Raw genomic sequence first — 20,304 nt, 5'->3', positions numbered from 1 at the left:
CGTTCGTTTCTAACTATAGAATATATTAATAGCAACGTGTTTTAACTTTTGATATGAATTCTAATACCTTAAAGAATCCATGAGCAGACCTAACGGAGAGTCCGGTTGAAAACGCGTCTGTTCCGAAAGCCTCTTGGGGGTAGGCTAGTAGCCTACGTTCCCCCATAATGCATCGCGCCCATCGTATCTGCGCTGGTGTGAATGCACTCATGCACTGTAGTTTGCCTCCTGCAATCTGAACAATGACTCCACGGCGGTGATAGCGAGCCCATAGAATGCGTTACCCACTACTGGATTTCTGTGTTTTGTTTCTGCTCCGACGTGGTGTTTAATGTACAAATCGTAAGCATGTGGATACCGACAGAACACGAGAAATACGGCGTCGGTAAGTTTTTCCCGGTTTACCATTGTAACTATTTCACTGGTGGTCATCTGCTCCGAGCGCAGCAGCAGCCGGAGTGGAAATCGAGTTTCAATACAGTAGCGGTCTTTGATAATATGCATAGCTATTTCAGTCCGCCTATTTTAATTAATTCCAAGTGGTCATTGTCTAGTTGTTTGTCAAAAGACTATTTTTTAATTGGTTTTCATAGGGTGATGTTCACATTTGCGTGTTTGGTGGAAACACTTGAGACAGTGAACTCGCTGATTGCTGTCCACGGTTCGCCTCGCCAGGGTCTGTTTTTACGCCACAGTGTTGCCAGTGGCTTTGTTAAACAGTGTTGTCATATTGTGCTTGTACGACGGACGTACTTACCAATATTGTGTCACATGTCATGACACGTCGAGCGCCAAAATAACTTAAACATCTAAAACGGAGCCTTATCCTGTCTATCAATTGGAGAGATCAAAATGTAGACGAAGACAATATAATGGGTTAGAGAACGGTCATTTGGCGAAGATGTTAGAATTAAACCTCTGCCTTGCCCTGTAAATGACCACGGAATTCCGTTAATTTATATCTTTCCTCTTCGGGGTCTGTGGGGTATTGTTTCGGTCCGTGGCAGGCTTGGTTACCCCGCGCCAGGGACAGAGTGGTAAAGAAATCTAGTGGGGAAAACAGAGGGCGGTCAGAGCGTTGGTCAGCAGCCTTGATGTGCGATGAATCTCGCCAGATGTCAAATCAATTAAGTGCAACAGTATAGCCCATACAAGGGAGTTACTTCCGTTCTCCCCAACCTGCTAATGTTCTGGCCGTTTTTTTTTAAAAAATATATTATTATATCAGTCTTTAGTGTCTTATGTCACAGGATTTAGACTGGTGTGTGAAGTAGCACAATTTCTGGGATGTACTCACATTTCAGGTCTTTTTCTTTTGATGTCGGTTTCTTGTCCTTTGCCCTCTATGGCTGTTCTGGCATTTTGCTCTTTTAATGTTTGCTTATTTCTCTCCCAATAACGCATGTTTAACTCACACTGTCAGCTGCTGTGTGTGTGTGTGTGTGTGTGTCTGTGTGTGCGCGCGCTCTCTCTGCAAAACCGTGATGTTCAGCGATCTCCATATTTTAATATTTAATATCCTCCCTGGAGCTCACCTGAGTCAAATGAAGCACGCATATAAAAGCGCACCTCGCGCTGCGGTCCCAGTCTCATGGTGACACACACAGGCATCTTCTTCTATAGCTCTAGTCTAGGACGTTGTTTTCAATTAGCTGAGGCTGCGTTTGTCTCGCGCTAATATAAATACCCTTATTGTCTGACAATGTAAGTGTGCGCGGCGTTAAGTGGATTAAGAATTCTTATCCCATTCGCAGCGGGTGAAACACGACATGAGACTTAAATTGGCTGACCTCGTCGTCGGGTTATGCAATGGGGGAACACACTCCCACCATCTGATTTGTGGAGGTCTGCAAGGCCTCTGTTGTAGCACCCGCACAGCTTATGACAAGTGAACAAATAGCGCTGTGGAGTGTGCGTGCGTAAGTGTCTTAGTGTTTTTGTGTATTCACTTGTGTTTTGGATAAATGACATATGGTGTCATGCATTCTTTCTCTGCCAAACCAGTACAGCCAAACAGGTTTGCCAGAATCAACTTCCGGGTTCTTTTTTTGCGTGAGTAGTCCTACTTATTTCTAGAGATAAATGTGACACTACTTCTGAGTACTCATAGTCTTTTATACTTTAAATCCTCTGCTTTTGAGGAATTAACCTCAGGAATGTGCTCCACATAACTGATTCATCTCCAGAAGTGTATCTTTGTTTGTGAAGTACAGCAAATGAAATCGCAATGGTTATTTTCAATAACAGACACAATCAGTATTTTCAGACTAATAGAGTTCCACATTCCATCCAAACCACCTGCTCTGCGTGAGTGTGTCTATGGAAGCCAAACAAACTCCTCAGATGCCAGTTCTTGGAATGAATGATGGTCCAAGCCTCAACTGCCCAAGGGCATGTCCTCACCGAGGTGGTGGCTAGCCAAGCCAAGCTGAGTCGAGCTGGGTAAATATACTCCTGTAAAATGTCCCCGATGAGTCCCTTTAACCCTCCCAGCTGAACTCAATTTGCCCCTTTACCAAAGTCTGCAATGGTGGGACTACTGTGCTAAGAGAAAGTAAAGGAGAGGGAATAAAAAAAAAACACACACTGATCTTTGGCGCAGTGTTTTCCAGCTTTTGATCCGTAGCCAGCGCCTAAGATTAAAATTTCACTGTCTAATTGGAGGTATTGGCTTTGATGTTGGCGCTCATAGCCGTAGCCATCGCTGTACTGGCATGGACGGGAGAGGGGAGGTGGAGGGGTAGGGAGTCTGGTGAGGAGGACCCATCTTTGCCACTGATGAAACATGCATGCAGGCCCAGCCTCCATTAAAGCCCTCATCCTTTTGGCTCCGCCAGTGTGCTCATTACTGTTTCTTAACCACAATCCATTGGGGCAGATAGATATCTAAAGCTTGTACCCTTCACCCCACATCTCTGCTGCCATGGAAGCATGGAATGCTGGAGGCTTCTCAGTGTGGGGCTGATGTTTGTCTGAGGAGGAAGGGAATCGAAGAAATACTTGAGCAATGGCTGGCAGATAAGGAAACTGTTGTACCCCGAAGGGTGCTGGATAGAGACCATAAGTGAAGGAAGATGGTGGGGAGTACCCACAATCCTTTGGGGCAGTCATTTCTACCCCCACTCTGTTCACTTCTCTGTTCTTCTTCCTCAACATAGCTTTTAGCTGTGTGTGTGTCTGTCTCTGTGTGTGTGTGTGTGTGTGTGTGTGTGTGTGTGTGTGTGCGCGCGCGCGTGTGCGTACATGCATTTGTGTGTGTTTGTGGGGGATCATTTCAGGGAACGGACCAAGAAGACTCAGTTCTGAGAGACATGGCATTTTTTAAAAAGTCTATAAATAACAACATGGCTAGACACGGTTTGATTTTTCTTTGCTTTTACTTCCTCCAAGTCCTCTTTCTCAAGACACGCCCCAGTGGGGAGGCCCGGGCTCTTAGCAAAAGCTGATTTTTCCAGCCAATCGAGCGTGTCATTGGCCATCAGAAATTCACAGCACAGTTAATTTACTTTAATTGTGTGTCCTCAGATTCCTTTGTGGGGCCGTGAATAATGACACTTTGGTTTAGAGGCCTGCCTCAGTTTGCCAGAAACATTAGAATGTCAGAGGTCTTGCTCAAATACACCACACACACACACACACACACACACACACACACACACACACAGAAAACAGTCTCCACTCAGATGGGATGGTCATTTCGTGTAGGGATGTGTGGTTAGACAGAAAGATGGGCATGCTGTGCAAGCTGGACTGCTGCCTGGTTATGAAGCATTCTTGCACATATTTTGCCATATCAGATCTCCCTCTGATTATTGTATGTTCCTGTAAATGTGATGCCTTTGTTCTTGGATTCTTGGCACTGCGTTTCCCTGGTCAGAGTGAATCTGCACCAGTCTTGGCCCAGGGCTGGCCGCTCTCAAGTCATCTTGAATTGCCATCACAGCCATGCTACGGTTGCTGGGATGGTAATGTAATGTAATGTAATGTATACATGGTAATGTATTCAGTAGCTCTGTTTGGTGCTCTCCTAAATGCCCCCCCCCTCTCTCACTCTCTCTCTCTCCCCCTTTTTCTCCTCTGTGCTGAAGAGCTTCAGCTGGGGTGGGATCGCTTACACAGGCCCGGGGCTCTACTTGTCTCACCCCTCCCCTCCCCTCCTCAAGGGGCATGTATGTCAGTGGCACGAGGGGCTGTCGGGGCGTGTCAGAGGGGTGTATTGTTTAAACCTCCACCCTCCCCCCTTCTTTATCACCCCACTACCCACTGCCCCCCTCCCCCATCTTTTGGGATTAGCAGGTTGTTGGGTAGTGCCCAAGCACCATTCCGTCATTGCGGATTTGTGTACCCCCCAGATGCCGCTCCCCGATGATATAGCCCACCCCCCCAAAAACAACATGACACACACACACACACACACACACACACACACACACACACACACACACACACACACACACACACACACACATATACACACACACACACACACAAACAAGCCTATTTACACTCTAGTGGGACTCAGAGGGGAGGGGGCCGCCAGCACCTCATCACTTGTAATTGCTTCCTCATTCGTCGGCTTAGCTGTCATCAGCTGTGACGGATGCACTCATTTGGCGATGGGGAGGAGGGGGGAGGGATTCCCTGGAGCTCCTGTTCCCCAGAGAATGACAACATCAGTGCGAGAGAAAGAGGAGAGAGAGAAGGAGAGAGACAGGGAGAGGGAGAGACAGAGAGAGAGATACAGAGAGAGAAAGACAGAGAGATAGAGAGAGAGAGTCTAATATTACAGTGTAGGATAAAATCAAACACATCTAGGCAAGTAGATGGCAGCTATGCGATGGATCTGAGTCGGATATGTCCCTAATTTGGCCCTGGACCTGGCAGAATTTGGCCTGTTTCTGGTCGTGAGTTAATTCGAGGTTGTTTCCTCTGGTACGTCCTTGCTGTAGCCAGCTGTTTATTTGCATTCAGTTTGTCAGTAATTACTGTTTGCCTGCCTTCTGAATCATCAGCCCGTGTCTTGCCCTAGCTGAGTTAGCTGAGTCTCTCTCTCTCTCTGTGAACTTCTGGCCTTTTGATATGAGTAGCCTGGCGAGGTGCTGTGTGGGGTCTGTTGCACAAACCCAGTGCAAGGGTGCTGACTTGTCCTCTCTCTCTCTCTCTCTCTTGCTCTCTCTATCTCGTTATTTTATTATTTTCTGGGTAGTAGAAACACCTGAGGCGCTTACAACTGTAGCCAGCCAGCTACTGATGCGAGGCAAGTGGGGGTGGAGGGTTAGATCTGTGTGTGTGTGTGTGTGTGTATGTGTGTGTGCATGTGTGTGTGTGTGTGTGTGTGTGTATGTGTGTGTGTGCATGTGTGTGCATGTGTGTGCATGTGTGTGTGTGTGTGTGTTTGGGGTGGGGGGGGGTGTTGAGCTGTACTCCAGCCCAAACATGACCCACCATTGCTCCATTACAGTAGGTCCCTGGAGCTTTTGTAGTTATGCCACACACACACACACACACACACACATGACAAGAGTGGGTACACAGTTAAAGTACACAGATGCACAGATACACACACACACACACACCCTCACAGACTATGAAAGTACATGAGGCAATATTGCCTTCCTTTTACAGTCTCCCCAGATAGTGAAAAGATCTAAGTGCACCTCAGGTGTCACAAAAACTGGAGTGATATTCTGGCAGATGAAAACATAAAATAAAAAAAATGTCCTGTTTTCATTTGCTTGATGAATTTGAAGCACAAACACAACATTGTAGGATCTGGTTTCACCCCTATTGTTCTGAAATGTTGGCATAACTAGAATCTGGGAGGAAAAAAAGAAAACTGAAAGTAGCAGGAGGAAGGGAGGGTTTGTTTTGCTATCGCATTTTTAAATGAGTCACTGTGCTCAGTCAGAGGTTAACGACATGGCAGATTATGAATCCCCCCTCCACACACACACACGCACACACATCCTGATTCTGTCTGTCGCTGTGACCAAGCACGGCGGAGTGTGTCAGAGAATAGGAAGTCAAGGCAGCAGGAGGGAAAAAGCCGTCTGTGAATCGAAGGGATCAATAAATGCAAAGCTGGAGGCAAAGAAGGGAAGTGCCCAAATCCCAGCCCACCGGCGCATGCACTCAAGATCTGCAAGGAGGAGAAGAAAAGGAAATAATGAAACAAGAAATCCAGGATTCTCGCTCTCAGTTTATAAGTCACACAGTTGTGTTGTATAGATGAGATTTTCCTCACAAACACAAGCTCGGCCCTGGGCACTGAAAGACCAGGCCATCTCGTTATTGACCCTTGACCTGGAGTCCAATCTTCCTGGCCTAAAATGGCGTCTGACTCCAGAAGGGCAGGGTGGCTTACCCGTTTCGCAACCCGGGACTGTGATTAAATGTGCCTCATTTTGTTATTGATGCATTATTAATGTCCAATTAATGCATTCTGCGCTACTCCAAATGACTGGGTGAAATCAGAGAGAGAGAGAACGAGAGAGAGGAAAGCTATATATGTGTGTGTGTGTGTGTGTGTGTGTGTGTGTGTGTGCGTGCGTGCGTGCGTGCGTGCGTGCGTGCGTGCGTGCGATTAATGGGGTGAAGGGTTATCTTGCAGTCTTTGTGCCACTTCTCCTTGTAGACTGTGTCATGTTGGTGTAACAAGAAGGGAAAAAAGAAAATAGATTTAAATATCTCTCTCTCTCTATTTCTCTCTCTCTCTCTCTCTCTCTCTCTCTCTCTCTCTCTCTCTCTATCTATATATATATATATATATATATATATATATATATATATATATATATATATATATATATATATATATATAAAAAAGGGGAAGTAGCAGGCACTGAAACAGCTCCCTGAGTCCATAACCATAGTCCTCGTTGACTCTGTCACTCTCCTGCCCTCTTCTCTCTCTCCTTTTCCCTCTCTCTGTTATCCCCTCTCTTCCCTCCCCTCTCTTTATCCCTCTCTCATTTCCCCTGTCTTCCTCTCATCCGCCCCCCTGTCCTTTCCCTGTCTTTTATCCTCCACTTACTCTCTCTCTCTCACTCCCTCTCTCACTCTGTCTCCTGCTGGCAGGGACTGAGCTGTTTTGGGAGATTGGAGGTTGCACTCTGTCTCAGCTTATCACTCTCCTCTTACCCCTCTCTCTTCTCTTGATCTTTCTCTCTTCTCCATCTCTCTCTTCCTTTTCTGTCTCTCACTTTCTTTCTTTGTCTCTCCAGCCCCCCTCCATCTTTTTCTCTCTATCTGTCTCTCTTTCCTTCCCTCTCTCTTTCCAGCCTCTTCTGTCTTCTGCATCTGTTTCTATTTTTCTCTCTCTTTCTTTGACTCTGCCTTCCTTTTCTCTCTCTCTCTCTCCTGTCTCATGCACTCTATTCTCTCTCTTCTCTCCATCTCTCTCCCCTCCCTCTGCTTCTCTCTCTTCTCTCCATCTCTCCACCTCCCTCTATTCTCTCTCTTCTCTCCATCTCTCCCCCCTCCCTCTGCTTCTCTCTCTTCTCTCCATCTCTCCACCTCCCTCTATTCTCTCTCTTCTCTCCATCTCTCCCCCTCCCTCTGCTTCTCTCTTCTCTCCATCTCTCCCCCTCCCTCTATTCTCTCTTTTCTCTCCATCTCTCCCCCTCCCTCTGCTTCTCTCTCTTCTCTCATCTCCCCCTCCCTCTATTCTCTCTCTTCTCTCCATCTCTCCCCCTCCCTCTATTCTCTCTCTTCTCTCCATCTCTCCACCTCCCTCTGCTTCTCTCTCTTCTCTACATCTCTCCCCCTCCCTTTGCTTCTCTCTCTTCTCTCCATCTCTCCCCCTCCCTCTATTCTCTCTCTTCTCTCCTCCGCTCTGTTCTTTCTGTTGTTTCTCTTTCTGTGTTATTCTGCTCTTTTCTCTCGGTTCCTCTGTTGTTTTGGTGTGCTAGTCTGTATCCCGTGGACTTGTTGTTGTCCTGCTGTCAGTCCGTCTGGGATGTGTGTGTGTGTGTGTGTGTCTGTGTGTGTGTGTGTGTGTGTGTGTGTGTGTGTTTGTTTGGTTGATCTAGGCGGGAGTGCATTCTGATTTCCTGCTGTTAGTCACAGGGACTGGGTGTGGGTGTGCTTGTGTTTGAGTGGGTGAGGTTGGGAAAATGTGTGTGTGCGTGCGTGCGTGTGTGTGTGTCTGTATGTTTGTGTGAAAGACAGTTTGAGATGAAGGAAAACTGAGCATAAAGTAGGCGTATGTGTGTGCATATCTCTGGGCGGGGATACCCAGACAGAGTTTGTAAGTGTGTGTCTGTCTGTGTCTGTCTGTGTGTGCGTGTGTGTACACATGTGAGAGAAAGAGGGAGACTGAGACTGCACACAACATGTGAATGATGAATGACCAGTGTCTGGGCCTGAGCTGATATCACAGACACCCGCGCCACGGCCATGGCAACAAAAGCACACACACACTCCCAAACACGGGACCCCAATTTGCCGTCCATTCAGCAGCGCTAAATAGACCCTTACTGAGAGGGGCCCGGCAGATAGTGTCATAATGATTGTGGGCCATCACACACTCTGCTGGCCCTTATTGCATTACAGTGCGCGCGTGTGTGTGTGTGTGTGTGTGTGTGTGTGTGTGTGTGTGTGTTAGCAGGCCATCCCTTCTGATGGCAAATGACAGGCCTTTGCCAGGCCAGCTGTAATTTGGGCACTCCACAGTGAAGCCGTCACGCTTCCATCATGCAGTGTTTGATGTAGGGTCATGTGTGTCTTTGTCTTCTGCTGTTGAACTCTGTTCTTCCCTCAGTGTGTGTGTGTGTGTGTGAGAGTGTGTTTGTGTGTGTGTGTGTGTGTGTGTGTTTGTGTGTGTGTGTGTGTGTTGTGTGTGTGTGTGTGTGTGTGAGAGAGAGAGAGAGAGAGAGAGAGAGAGAGACTATTCATATTTTCCGAGACAGACACAAGCCTTTTTCAGCCTTCACATCCTCTGATAGCATGTGTGTTTGATGCATGACCATGAGTGTATATGTGGTGAATAACTGTGTGTGTGTGTGTGTGCGTGCGTGCCCATACACACTTCACACCTCCCGCTACTTCTTCAGCTGGCAGTTCACCTTGGCGGCAAGCAGCAGAGTCATCACTCCTGTCAGCCGGACGTTCTGACTATCTCCCTGATTGGCCCGTGGTTGCTAGGCTGCCTCTGTCCTGTCAGGGTGGACTTTCGCCGTTCCCATGCCCCTGAGAGTGGGTGTTCCGTCTGGCTTCAGGCCCGGTTCTACTGCTGTTCCGTCTGACAGCTTTCTCTTCCTCCGCACATTGCTCCTTAACTTCTGCCGTGTCCTGACCGACAGATTTATGATCATTTCTTTACCGTATTATTTTAGCTTGGGACAAATTAAAGGTGCAGTGAGAGAGTTTTTTGTCAAAAAAATGAAAGCGCCTCTGGATGTATCATTTTCAGGATCTGAGAAGGCTGTGATAAGTAGGCACTATTTTCCACTATCGGCCCTTTTGAATAATTGCACGCCCAAGCTCTAGAAGTAGCAGCAAATGCATATAAATGACCTATAGTAACGAAACTAAATGAAGCCATTATGAAATGCTACCATTTTGCAGTATGTCATAATTCTAGATATGATGGGTTTCCATTTTGAATGGAATTCCATTTATTCACAAGTTACTGCTCTTTAAATGGCTAGAATTGAACCAACCATTGTTTGTTTTCTCTACCATTTACTTTTGATCAGTTTAGCACAGCAGTCACACTAATGCTGCACAGTTGGTGGCAAACTAGTTTTATGGCTTAATGCCTTTAGCATTAATGCATTTGATGCTGGCAGATTGGTCTTTATGAAATGCATTTTGGAAGGCCCTCGATGAGCTTTTTTTGCCTCCTAAATGGGACTTCCAAAAATCACAATCCACAATTCCTTCAAAGGCCTTTTGGCCCCTGTGGAGAGACTATAGCCCAGTTCGACACAATCATAGCGGAGTCCAGCTATAATCATATGTCTCAAAATGAAGTGATGTTGGAAAATAGGCAAGAAGGGACTGGGATGTTGGAGAAACTGTGCTAGAGAAGAGAACACTACTATTGATAAGAAGCCAGCGATAGATAGCTAGATAAATAGCACTGCAGTGAGATCTGCAATGTGGTCTGCCATGTCATGCATTATGCAAGGCCCCATTACATGGTTGCATATTAACTGTATGAATCATGGTTGCTTCCCTCTTCTTGGTTGCCACAACCGTCCATCAAAGATGAGTGTGTGTGTGTGTGTGTTTCATGGCACTGAAATGACTGTGGGTGTCTGTCTGTCTGTGTATGTCTGGGTATTGCTTGTCTCATCCCCAAAAGTGCAAGCTATCTCTCTCTCTCTTTCTCTATCTCTCTTTTTCAGGTTTTGCTCGTAGTCCATGAACTGAAAAAAGCTCATTGGACTAACTGGACTGAAACCACCACCCCTGACTCAGTACACCAGTAACATTAGCTTTTTGAACACTGAAACAGTCTGCAGTCGAGTATGTGCCATCACTGCCCGCGACAAGCCAGTTTTAATGGCAGGTTGTTTAATTTATCGAGTTTGCCATACCTCCGACTGCTAAGCGTTCTCATTTTTCAGTGTAAAACCTGTCCTGTGGGACTAGCGCAGCCGCATACACTGTATGTTCAGCTAAAGAGTAAGCTTATGAACCATTAATAAGGGGAAATAGAATTTTTAAAGGGATTTCTTGAATTAATAAGTCATTCTCCCTGCGATAATAGCATTGATTGAATGAAGCCTTTTAGCTGTGGATCAGTGTAGTGGCAGTGTTAGCAGGGAAGTGTGGGGGTCGTGTGTGCTTCAGCAGTATGGCCACGAGCCACGCTCTGCATGTCAAATGTTTTTAGAAAACTATGTGGATTTTTTTTTTTTTTTGTTGATTTCCCACAATTATTCGAGAGGGGATGGAAAAGCTACTAGCCGTCGAAATATTCCCCAAATATGTCGTGTGGTCTGCAGACGCACTGGTCATAGTTCTTCTCCGGCACATTCCAGCGCTGAGCAGTGGACGTGGCGGGGTTCCCAGCGGGCAGCCTTGAGGGTCCCTGTGTGTGTGTGTGTGAGTTTGGTGGAGTTTGCTCTGGCCACCTTAGCCACCTCTTTTGTCTTCACGTCACTTAGTCTTCATGCCACGTAGAGGAAATCATTCACCCCTCACCACCACCACCACCACCACCCTATTTCTCCCTCAGCTGTTCGACTAGGCTAGTCGGAGGAGGATTGCCCCCATCCCCATTAGAGTGGGGCCCTGCTCAAGGTTTCACTGTGAAAAAGGGCGCTTTTCCTTGCCAGTGTCATTCATGTGCATGCCTCAGGGGGCTCAGACCTTGGGTTCCGTAAAAGCACCTTTAGATAGTATTCATTGCTAATGCCAGCAAACAAACAAATAAACAAACACACAAACAAACACCCACACAAACACACCAACACCCACACAAACACACAAACACACCAAAAACGTATAAATAAATGAATTTGAATGGAATTGAAACAGTCGGTGTGGAGTAAAAGGGCATCTCTCCCTGCAGGCAGAGAGAAACCGACCCTCCTTTGTGTGTGTGTGTGTGTGTGTGTGTGTGTGTGTGTGTGTGTGTGTGTGTGTGTGTGTGTGTGTGTGTGTGTGTGTGTGTGTGTGTGTGTGTGTGTGTGTGTGTGTGTGTGTGTGTGTGTGTGTGTGTGTGTGTGTGTGTGTGCTGCTGGGCTGGGGAAAGGCCTACTGGGCTGGGGAAAGGGCCTGCGTCGTTGTCGTCGCCGCTTCTGTCTGACGCCGAGCCCTTTCATGGGGTGATATAATATAATGTGAGCTGCCAGGGAGGGCTGTTGTGGGGGTAAGCAATGCAGAGATAATGCAGCCTGGCCCTGTCGTGACAGAGGAGAAAAAAAACAGAGAGAGAGAGAGAGAGAGAGAGAGCATACAAAGAGCATGAGGCCTGAACTACAGGACAAATCCCAGAGAGTGAGAGAAATCAAGAGAGAGAGAGAGAGAGAGAGAGAGAGAGAGAGAGAGAGAGAGAGAGAGAGAGAGAGAGAGAGAGAGAGAGAGAGAGAGAGAGAGAGAGAGAGAGAGAGAGAGAGAGAGAGAGAGAGATTGAGGAGTAGGGAAGGGAAATAGTGAATGTTAGTGAAATTAGTGAATGTTGTCATGTGTATTAGATTGTGTATTGTATTTTTGTCTGTTATTGGGACACATGGTAATTGCCTGTGTGCTATGCAAGTTTAGCCACCAACTGAGAACAAAAGAGATAGGAATGGAGAGAGAGAGACAGAGAGAGAGAGAGAGAGAGAGCGAGCAATGAGCATGTCTCTTAAAATGTTTGCATTGGTGGTGTGACCATAGGAAAAAATTCAGTTGTATCCAGCTGGGGTGTCGACAGAAGGTGCCAGCCACTCTCTGTGACGGGCAAACCCCGTCTGCCTTTTCAAGGTCATCCTCCAAAACCCACGACTAAAATAGAGAGGAGAGGCCCCCACGCGCTCCAAATACACCGACAAGCATCCTTCGCCCAGAGTGACAGATCGATGGCCTAGGATTACCATGTGCTAAAGCTCCCAATCCAGCCCCATTCATCTAAATGTAATGACATCCGTGGGAGGTGGGAGACTGGTGTTGACAGGCCAGTACCATGCATACTAGCCTTCCTGTTTTTATGTAAATCCCGTCGGGACGCCCCCTTCTCCAGGGGATACTCTCTGACATACCCCGAGCAAGTTCACAACCAGACCAGAGTCACATGCATGTTTCATGTTTACGCTCCATTTGTCCCTCGAGCCTCGAAGTCGTCTGTCCTTCAAGTTGATGAGGCTGTGTGCAGGGGTGAGAGGTGAGAATGAGGGTGTGTGTGTGTGTGTGTGTGTTAGGGGTGGGAGGGTGTGCCATGCTAAAAATAATGTGACACACATGCCATCTTATGATGCACATGTATGTTGGAAACTACAGTGTGTGTGAGCTTGTCAAGTGGATTGGAGGGCTGTCGTCATGGCGTCATGGCAAGTGTATGGTTACAATGGACAGCATAATAATAGTCCAGGCTGTGTGACAGACATTGTGTCTTCTGTTGACCGTTATTGTTTCTTTGAAATGCTATGGAATATGGTTTAGCCCATAACAACCCTGATACTGGAACTCCATTGGAATTGAGCCCTGCTCCAGATGAGAAGGCTTTAGAGCTCAACAGTGTACAGTCCTCATGACATGAATGAAAATCGGACAAAACCAAACATAGTTGTAATTCCTACCCGGTCCTCAAATACTTCCCACATCAACATGGAGAGCATTTGGTAATCTGGTTATGGTTGCATGGTGATCAGTAGGCCCATAATTTATGATGATTTGACCCAACATCATTTGCAGTCACAGGATTGATCAGGAATTACAGTTTTCCTCCCTCTGCTAATTTTTCTGGTGGAATAAAAGGAATGGGTTCTAGAATCTACATCCTTTGTGACATATCTGTGGTCTAGAGCCAGGTATTCTTCGATGGAGATTTGGTGGGGTGAGTGTGCGGGTGGGGGAGTGGTATGGTAAGCAGAGGAATGTTGTCAGTTGTCAGACACCCTGCAAAAGCCTCCTGGTTTCCTCTGGACTTGATCCATAATCCTCTTTATGGGCCTGGCTGCACAGTGGTGCCAGTTGTGGCACTGCCACCAGGAAATACCAACAAACAGGAACAGGAGTGATCATCTCACACACACACACACACCACACACCCCCCCCCCCAACTATCCCTACACGCGCATGGTACCTGTGTAAGAGGACTTGTAGTGAGAAAAGAGAAGGACAGGAAAGAAAAGGGGATTACGGAGGAGAGCAGGGGACACATGGTGCCATCTGGAACCCAGTGCTGGCTCTGCCTCGCTGGCTGGAGGGACACCCTGTTCCTCTGGAGGGGTCTGTTGTCTGGCACCAACTGACTGGGCTTTGAGTATGGAGACTGCAGGGAGACGAACACTGTGTGTGTGTGTGTTGCACTGGGCTTTGAGAATGGTGACTGCAGGGAGACAAATACTGTGTGTGTGTGTGTGTGTGTGTCTGTGTGTGTGTGTGTCTGTGTGTGTGTCTGTGACCGCATGCCTATATGTGGCTATTTTTCTTTCTCTATTCCTCACTTGTATGACAGGGGCCTAAGTCTCCTGTTGAGGTATTCAAATCTAAGTTTGAAAATAAGTAATATGTGTGTGATGGGTTTGTGAGTTGCTGGTTGTGCAGTGCCTCTCACTGAAACTGATTATAGCTGTGATGCCCATCGTCCCCAGGGGGTTTGCTGGTTTGCTGGTGAAAGGGAAAATGTTTTCCCTTTCACATACTCCACCCATCCACCAGGCAACCCAGCCGAAAGTAAACATCAAGTGGACAGGAAGAAAACAATATATTAATCACACCAACCATCCTTTTTTCTTTGTCCTAGTACCCCCCCCCTCCTTCACACACACATATACACACACACACACACACACACACACACACACACACACACACAAACACAACCTACCTCTTTTCCTTTTTTTACCCCTCTTTAAACTCTCCCTGTATGGCTGGCAACACTTTGTGCTGCTCTGCTTTGCTCCTAGTTGATTTAATTACAGACGCTTTTAGAGGGTGTCAATGGTTTCCACTGACCCACTTGAAGGTGGAAACTGGGGCGTTTTCTCCCCTCCCTCCCACTCCCAACACTCAGCAACACTGCCCCCCCCCCACCACCACCACCACCACCACCATCACCCTCCTGCCCACCCTGTCCCTAACTCCCCCCTCCATTGATTTTGGCTGTACAAAACCCAGCATGAATAAATTAGCCGAGATTATCCTTTTAGCATGAAAACACTTGGAATAGCTCTCTGCCTGCCTGCCTGACAAACGGGCTAGGTCTGTGTCACAGTGAGACAGGACGGGAAGCTATTAGCTATTTTTTTCCCCCTCATGGTTAGCGTAACCATTCTTAAGCCATGACTCGAGGAAGTGTTTGTTGTTTTGGACTTGCCGAGTTGCTGCAGGATTTAGAGTCATTACATTGCCAGTGCACTCGTGAAACGCAACACTGAATTTCCCCCAGTAAGTGGCGAGCAACTGATAAGATAGAGTCTCGTTTGAAGAGTAGCTCAGGCTACTCTGAACGAATCTGAGGATGAGCTGATTCGAAACAGTTGAAGATGTTATTATCTCTGCCAAGAAGCTTATGTTTTTGGTGCGGTTTGTCAAACTGTTTGTTTGCTTGTTTGTCTGTCTACTCTATAAGCAGTAGGCCTTTTACAGCTATATAACACTTGTTGGAGGGGTATTGCATGGGGTGACAAAGAACCTGCTTATTGTGGGAGTGGATCCAACTCACAGGGCGCCTCTGTGAATGTAGTTTCACTTTCGCTACTGTTGTGAGTACTGGCCTTGGAGGTCTGCAATCTCTGGGCTTATACCGATAACAACGTTCAAAATAACAACCTGGCCGATAAATCATGCCAATGCCAACATTAGTTTATTTGCTTGTTTACTTCATTTTTGTTGTTCATCTTACTTTGATGGAAGCAAAAACATTCATAAAAAAAGAAAAGAAAAAAATAACAAAATCATTTTCAAGTCTTTCAGTTTTTCAGTTTTTCATAGCATCATCTTTGGATGTCCCATTCCATGCATTCACAATACTTAGAGACTGCAGACTTGATGCAACATAACAGATAAACATCAGCCACTGTCATCGGTAAATGTCATATACATTCGATAGTAGGGCTGTGCTTTTGATATCGAAATATTGATATATTGTATCACCCCTTACGCAATATATCATATCATCACTGCCGCCAAATCTCAATATTTTTTATTAAAGGGACACCAGGCAACGTTTTCGTGGTTAAAGAAGAAGCAGCGAAAACCCTTGACGGAAGATGCAAAGAAAAGGAAAAGAGCTTCAGACCGAGCGAGGGCTCGCACACGCATCGACATGTACAGACGCTAGGGGGAGTTTCGTAGAGAAAAAGCATCAGGCTTGCTTGGTGTCCTTTTTGCATTAGGCTGTGCAAAAATATCTATACAGCTGACTACTGCAATATGTTTGCACTATTTGCTGACTATTGCTATATTTTATGTCTGCTGAATTATCAGTATAAGGTGATCTACATATTATACTGCCCAGCACATTGTGTTTCTAGTTCTATTTTTACATTTTCGGTGAAAAGTATTGCAATATATCCGATATGTAGCCTATCATATCACAATATATTGCGATGTATTGTATCGAGTTTTGATGCTGTAATCTCAACTGTCTTCAGGTTTCGACAGCAAAAGCCGATGCTTTAAGAAATGAACTGATTCTGCAATCTGTGACAAGAATGATTTAACACAGCTGGGCTGTATTAACTATGCCTCCATTCCTGTTATGCTATTCGTTTTTGAGTGCACATTGTCAAGACAGTTTGGAGTCCTGCGGTGGCTAAGCTAAACTAGCAATAAATGCTAACATCACATACAGCCCTTTCTAGAGCCCTCCATCACAGTTCTGCAAAGTTCCTCTCACTCTCGCCTCTCGCTCGTTCCTCAACCCCTTAGCTGATAATTCCGCGTGATCCTAGGCTGGCATGCCAAGTTCGGCAAAACAACCCTCTCTCTCTCTCTCTCTCTCACTCCCCCATCCAGTCCCTTGCGACAGCTGAACCTCTTAGCCTGTAAGGAATGTTAAACCATTTGCGTATTCCTCTCAGAAGCCCAGCGGTCATGACAACAACGGATTGGCCCCGTGAGCTGCTCTAGGTTTGCATAACTGCCTCCAATACCATCACGTTTCTGACTACAAAAAAAAAGAAAAACAACAGTGTTGCCTTAAGAATCTCATAGCATAACAAACTGTCAGAGCTTGCGTTACCCAGTGTGTATTTGGGATCCTTACTGGCCTTTAGATCAGAGACCGGGACCCCACTCCTCTTCTTGTTATCCACGGCTGTGAGTCTGTGTCTCTGTGTGTGAGTGTGAGAGATGTGCCATATTGCCTAGACAGCTATAGACCCTTTCAACAAGGTAAACAAAAACAATGCTTGAACGTTCTATTTGGGCCCCAATCTACTTCCTCTGCATTAAGATAACATATGGAATGTTAAAAAGGAAGTCTTGTGGGGCCAACTATGATGCTGAGAATGGAACTCTCTTGAAAGGGTCCATAGGTTGTCAGAGGCAGTGCAGTATCAGTGGATGGAAGTCGAGGTGGCGTTTTATTGATTCTCCTAAGCTGAAGCAGATGTTGGCTCCCAACTGGAAGGACCCGGGGGCATGCCAGCGGCTTACGGCCCTAGCGGCTGGCCTGGCTGTCACCCCCCCCTGCTCAACCCCTCACTTGCTCTCGTCGACTGTTTCTGCCCTGCCTTGCTCTGGGGGTGAGGGCATTGTCCGCGTGGGGAGGGAAAGGAATGAGAAGCGCACCAAGCACGCTCTGCCCCGACCGCAACCACTCACGCTTGTGGTCAGACTCCATTCCTCCACCTCCTCTTCCTTCTCCTCCTCCTCCTCCTCCTCCTCCTCTTCTTCTCCTTCTTCTTTTTCCCCCTTTTCTCGTGGTCTGGGATGGAAAGAAATGTAAAAATACGACGAACACAAGAAATATAAAAAAAGGGAAATGAGTCGGATTCCTTTTTTCGGCAGACCATGACTGGAAGAATGTGACTGCGTTAATTCCTCTTTTCCGCAAAGCTGCTCGTAGCAGCAGATCTGGTCGGTGTGTGCTAGTCACTGCTGACCTATGATTAGAATTCTCTTGCCTGCTCTCCAAACCCTTAAGCATTTGCTATGAGGTCTGGAAAGCAATGGAAACCAATGGTGTTCAAAAGACTTGGACTAAATCTCCCTTACATTCCTATGTGTGTTCATATTACACCATACATGACTTGTTGTTGATGGTTTTTGTACACTGACCCTTGCTGTAGGCTAGAGAGGATACTGATCTCTTGTTTACTTGTATGCCTTGGAAAAATAAATCTGTCATCTTTGAATAGCTAACCTCCATGTGCTCCCTTTGATTTCTGCTACAGAAATAGCTAGCCTGGCCCACTGTATGAAAGAGAATGTGCAACTGAACGTGCACTTTACAGATGCAACTGTTTAAAACTGCTGACAGAGTTCAAGGTGTGTAATGCTCTCTTAGCATGTTAACATCATGGAGGTGTTGTGCTCTGTGACCTGGAGTCAAATTAGCAGCTTTGGCACCCAGATTGTATGGAGGCAGTTGCCTGAGTGGTAAACATCACATGGCTGGTGACCACATTTGCTAAAACCATGTGCTCATATGCCACATTCATGTATGACTGAACCCAGCCTATGGGAAGCCATATTAGCGTGAAAAATAGCTAATTCTGATAGGCTAAACCTTCTCTCCTAAAGTCTGACACCCTGATTTGGTACATCACCATTATCCACTATTTCTTGCAAAGATTTCTCTGCTCTCCAAAATGGCATAGACCTACTACACCCAAATAGCTCCAAATGAGCAAGAGTATATTTTGTCACAGCTGACTGCTACACCATGAATATACATACATATTGAAGGTGCCATCCTGATATCATCTGTGCCTATTATCCTAGTATTTAGGTCACCAGTGTGCGGTTTTGGGTGAATGTAGCTTCTTCTTCACCCTTGAGTGTGTTTCCACTGAATCATGGCTAAGTGACTGACAGCTTAATGCTTAAACAAACAAACAGGCCAAGCCGGGTTCTGCTGTGATCAGAGACGATAGCAGGGCCTAGCTGAAGCGTGACTAATAAAGTTTGCTGTGACGAGAGGACAGTGTGTTTGAGGATGTGTGTGTGTGTGTGTGTGTGTGTGTGTGTGTGTGTGTGTGTGTGTGTGTGTTTGTGCGTCTGTCCAGGGCATGAGTGGTGATAGATGCAGCTGTGGACTCACACTTCACACAAAACCACTGTGTGCATCTGCATGCTCTGAGCATCTGCCTTTGGTTAACACCTGTATGTCATTTGCCCTTTGAGTCTTTTCTCATCAGTGCTTATCAGCAATTGGCTGTGAGGGGTGTTGTTTTCATGTGTGACCAATATTGTTATACATTTGCACTGTGGATATTTTGTTTGTTGTATGAGTGATTGCATTGGGGTGTATCCACTGGTTAGGTCAAAACTCTCTTCTTCTGACATATGTCATTTCACATAATTGGACTCATCGCGTCGTGGCTGTCATGTGTGAGTGCTGCTCCCTGTCAGCCATTATGGAACATATGGCTGCTGTGGTTAGTTTGGGTAGTGTGTGAACACACACAGACACAGGCACACACACACACCAAACACAAGCACACACACACACCTGCTGCCATGTCAATTTTTTCTTCCAGTGTCAGGCTATATCCATACACAGCCTGCTACTTTTGGTTAATATTTGTAAGGATGTGTGAACGCTGACATCGCAAGAGAGAGACAGAGCCAGTGAGAACAAGAGAGCAAAAGTGTATCATGATCAAAAAAGCGTCAGCCAAATGTAATGTAATGTAATGTAATGATGCTGCCTGAAACCATTGGCTGATGTTTGTGGAAGAGGAAGAAATGGATTGTTTTTGTCTGTCTCTGTCTTTTGTTGTGTGTGTGTGTGTGTGTGTGTGTGTGTGTGTGTGTGTGTGTGTGTGTCAGTGTGTGTGTGTGTGTGTTGTGTGTGTTGTGTGTCGGGGTGTTGGGCTTGCTGACATTGAATCCTAATTGCAGATTGTTAAATTCTGGAGGCAGAGTGGATTAATGTGACATGCTCCAGTGAGGCCCAAGTCTAATGACATGAAATGACAAAGGGGGGCTTTTTTCATCCTTCGTGCCCCTCTTCTTAGAAACACAGTGCACTGCCCGCCATCTGAGTTTCTCTCTCTCTCTCTCTCTCTCTCTCTCGTGTGCTGTGTGTGTGTGTGTGAGTGTTTGTGTGTGATGGGGGGGGGGTAACTGCAACTGCTTCTGTGCAAAGTGCTTTTCCTGTCACCCCACAGACACACACACACACACACACACACACACACACACACATACACACACACATATACAGATGTACACATTTGACCAACACCCTTTAAATACCCATGCAAAGCTGAAAAACACAGCTATGGTGGGTGTAATCATGCCCAGACCTGAAATTACTAACCAGAACACACACACACACACACACACACTACTCAATTAGCTAACTTTTCATGGACACACACATAAGCAACTCTAAAACACACTCAGCCATATACAAATAGTCAAATATACATTATTTGTCACACAAAGGCACACACAGACACAGACACACACAGACACAGACACACGACGCGCGCGACGCGACGCGCGCGCGACGACGCGACGCGACACACG

General features: G+C 46.4%; 1 protein-coding gene across 4 annotated transcripts in view; it reads left to right on the top strand.

Moving 5' to 3' along the window:
• Positions 1-202: 202 nt before the first annotated feature.
• dock4b (dedicator of cytokinesis 4b) overlaps positions 203-20,304 on the top strand; it is a 152,341-nt gene continuing 132,239 nt past the window's right edge. For all 4 annotated transcript variants that reach the window (XM_048267639.1, XM_048267640.1, XM_048267638.1 and 1 more), the window contains exon 1: positions 203-385. In XM_048267639.1, coding sequence (XP_048123596.1) covers positions 349-385 — 37 coding nt within the window. In that variant the 5' untranslated portion in view covers positions 203-348. The remainder of the gene's footprint in view (positions 386-20,304) is intronic.

Source organism: Alosa alosa, chromosome 17 (assembly GCF_017589495.1).
Source record: "Alosa alosa isolate M-15738 ecotype Scorff River chromosome 17, AALO_Geno_1.1, whole genome shotgun sequence".
Lineage (NCBI taxonomy): Eukaryota > Metazoa > Chordata > Actinopteri > Clupeiformes > Clupeidae > Alosa > Alosa alosa.
This window is presented reverse-complemented; position numbering and strand designations above follow the sequence as displayed.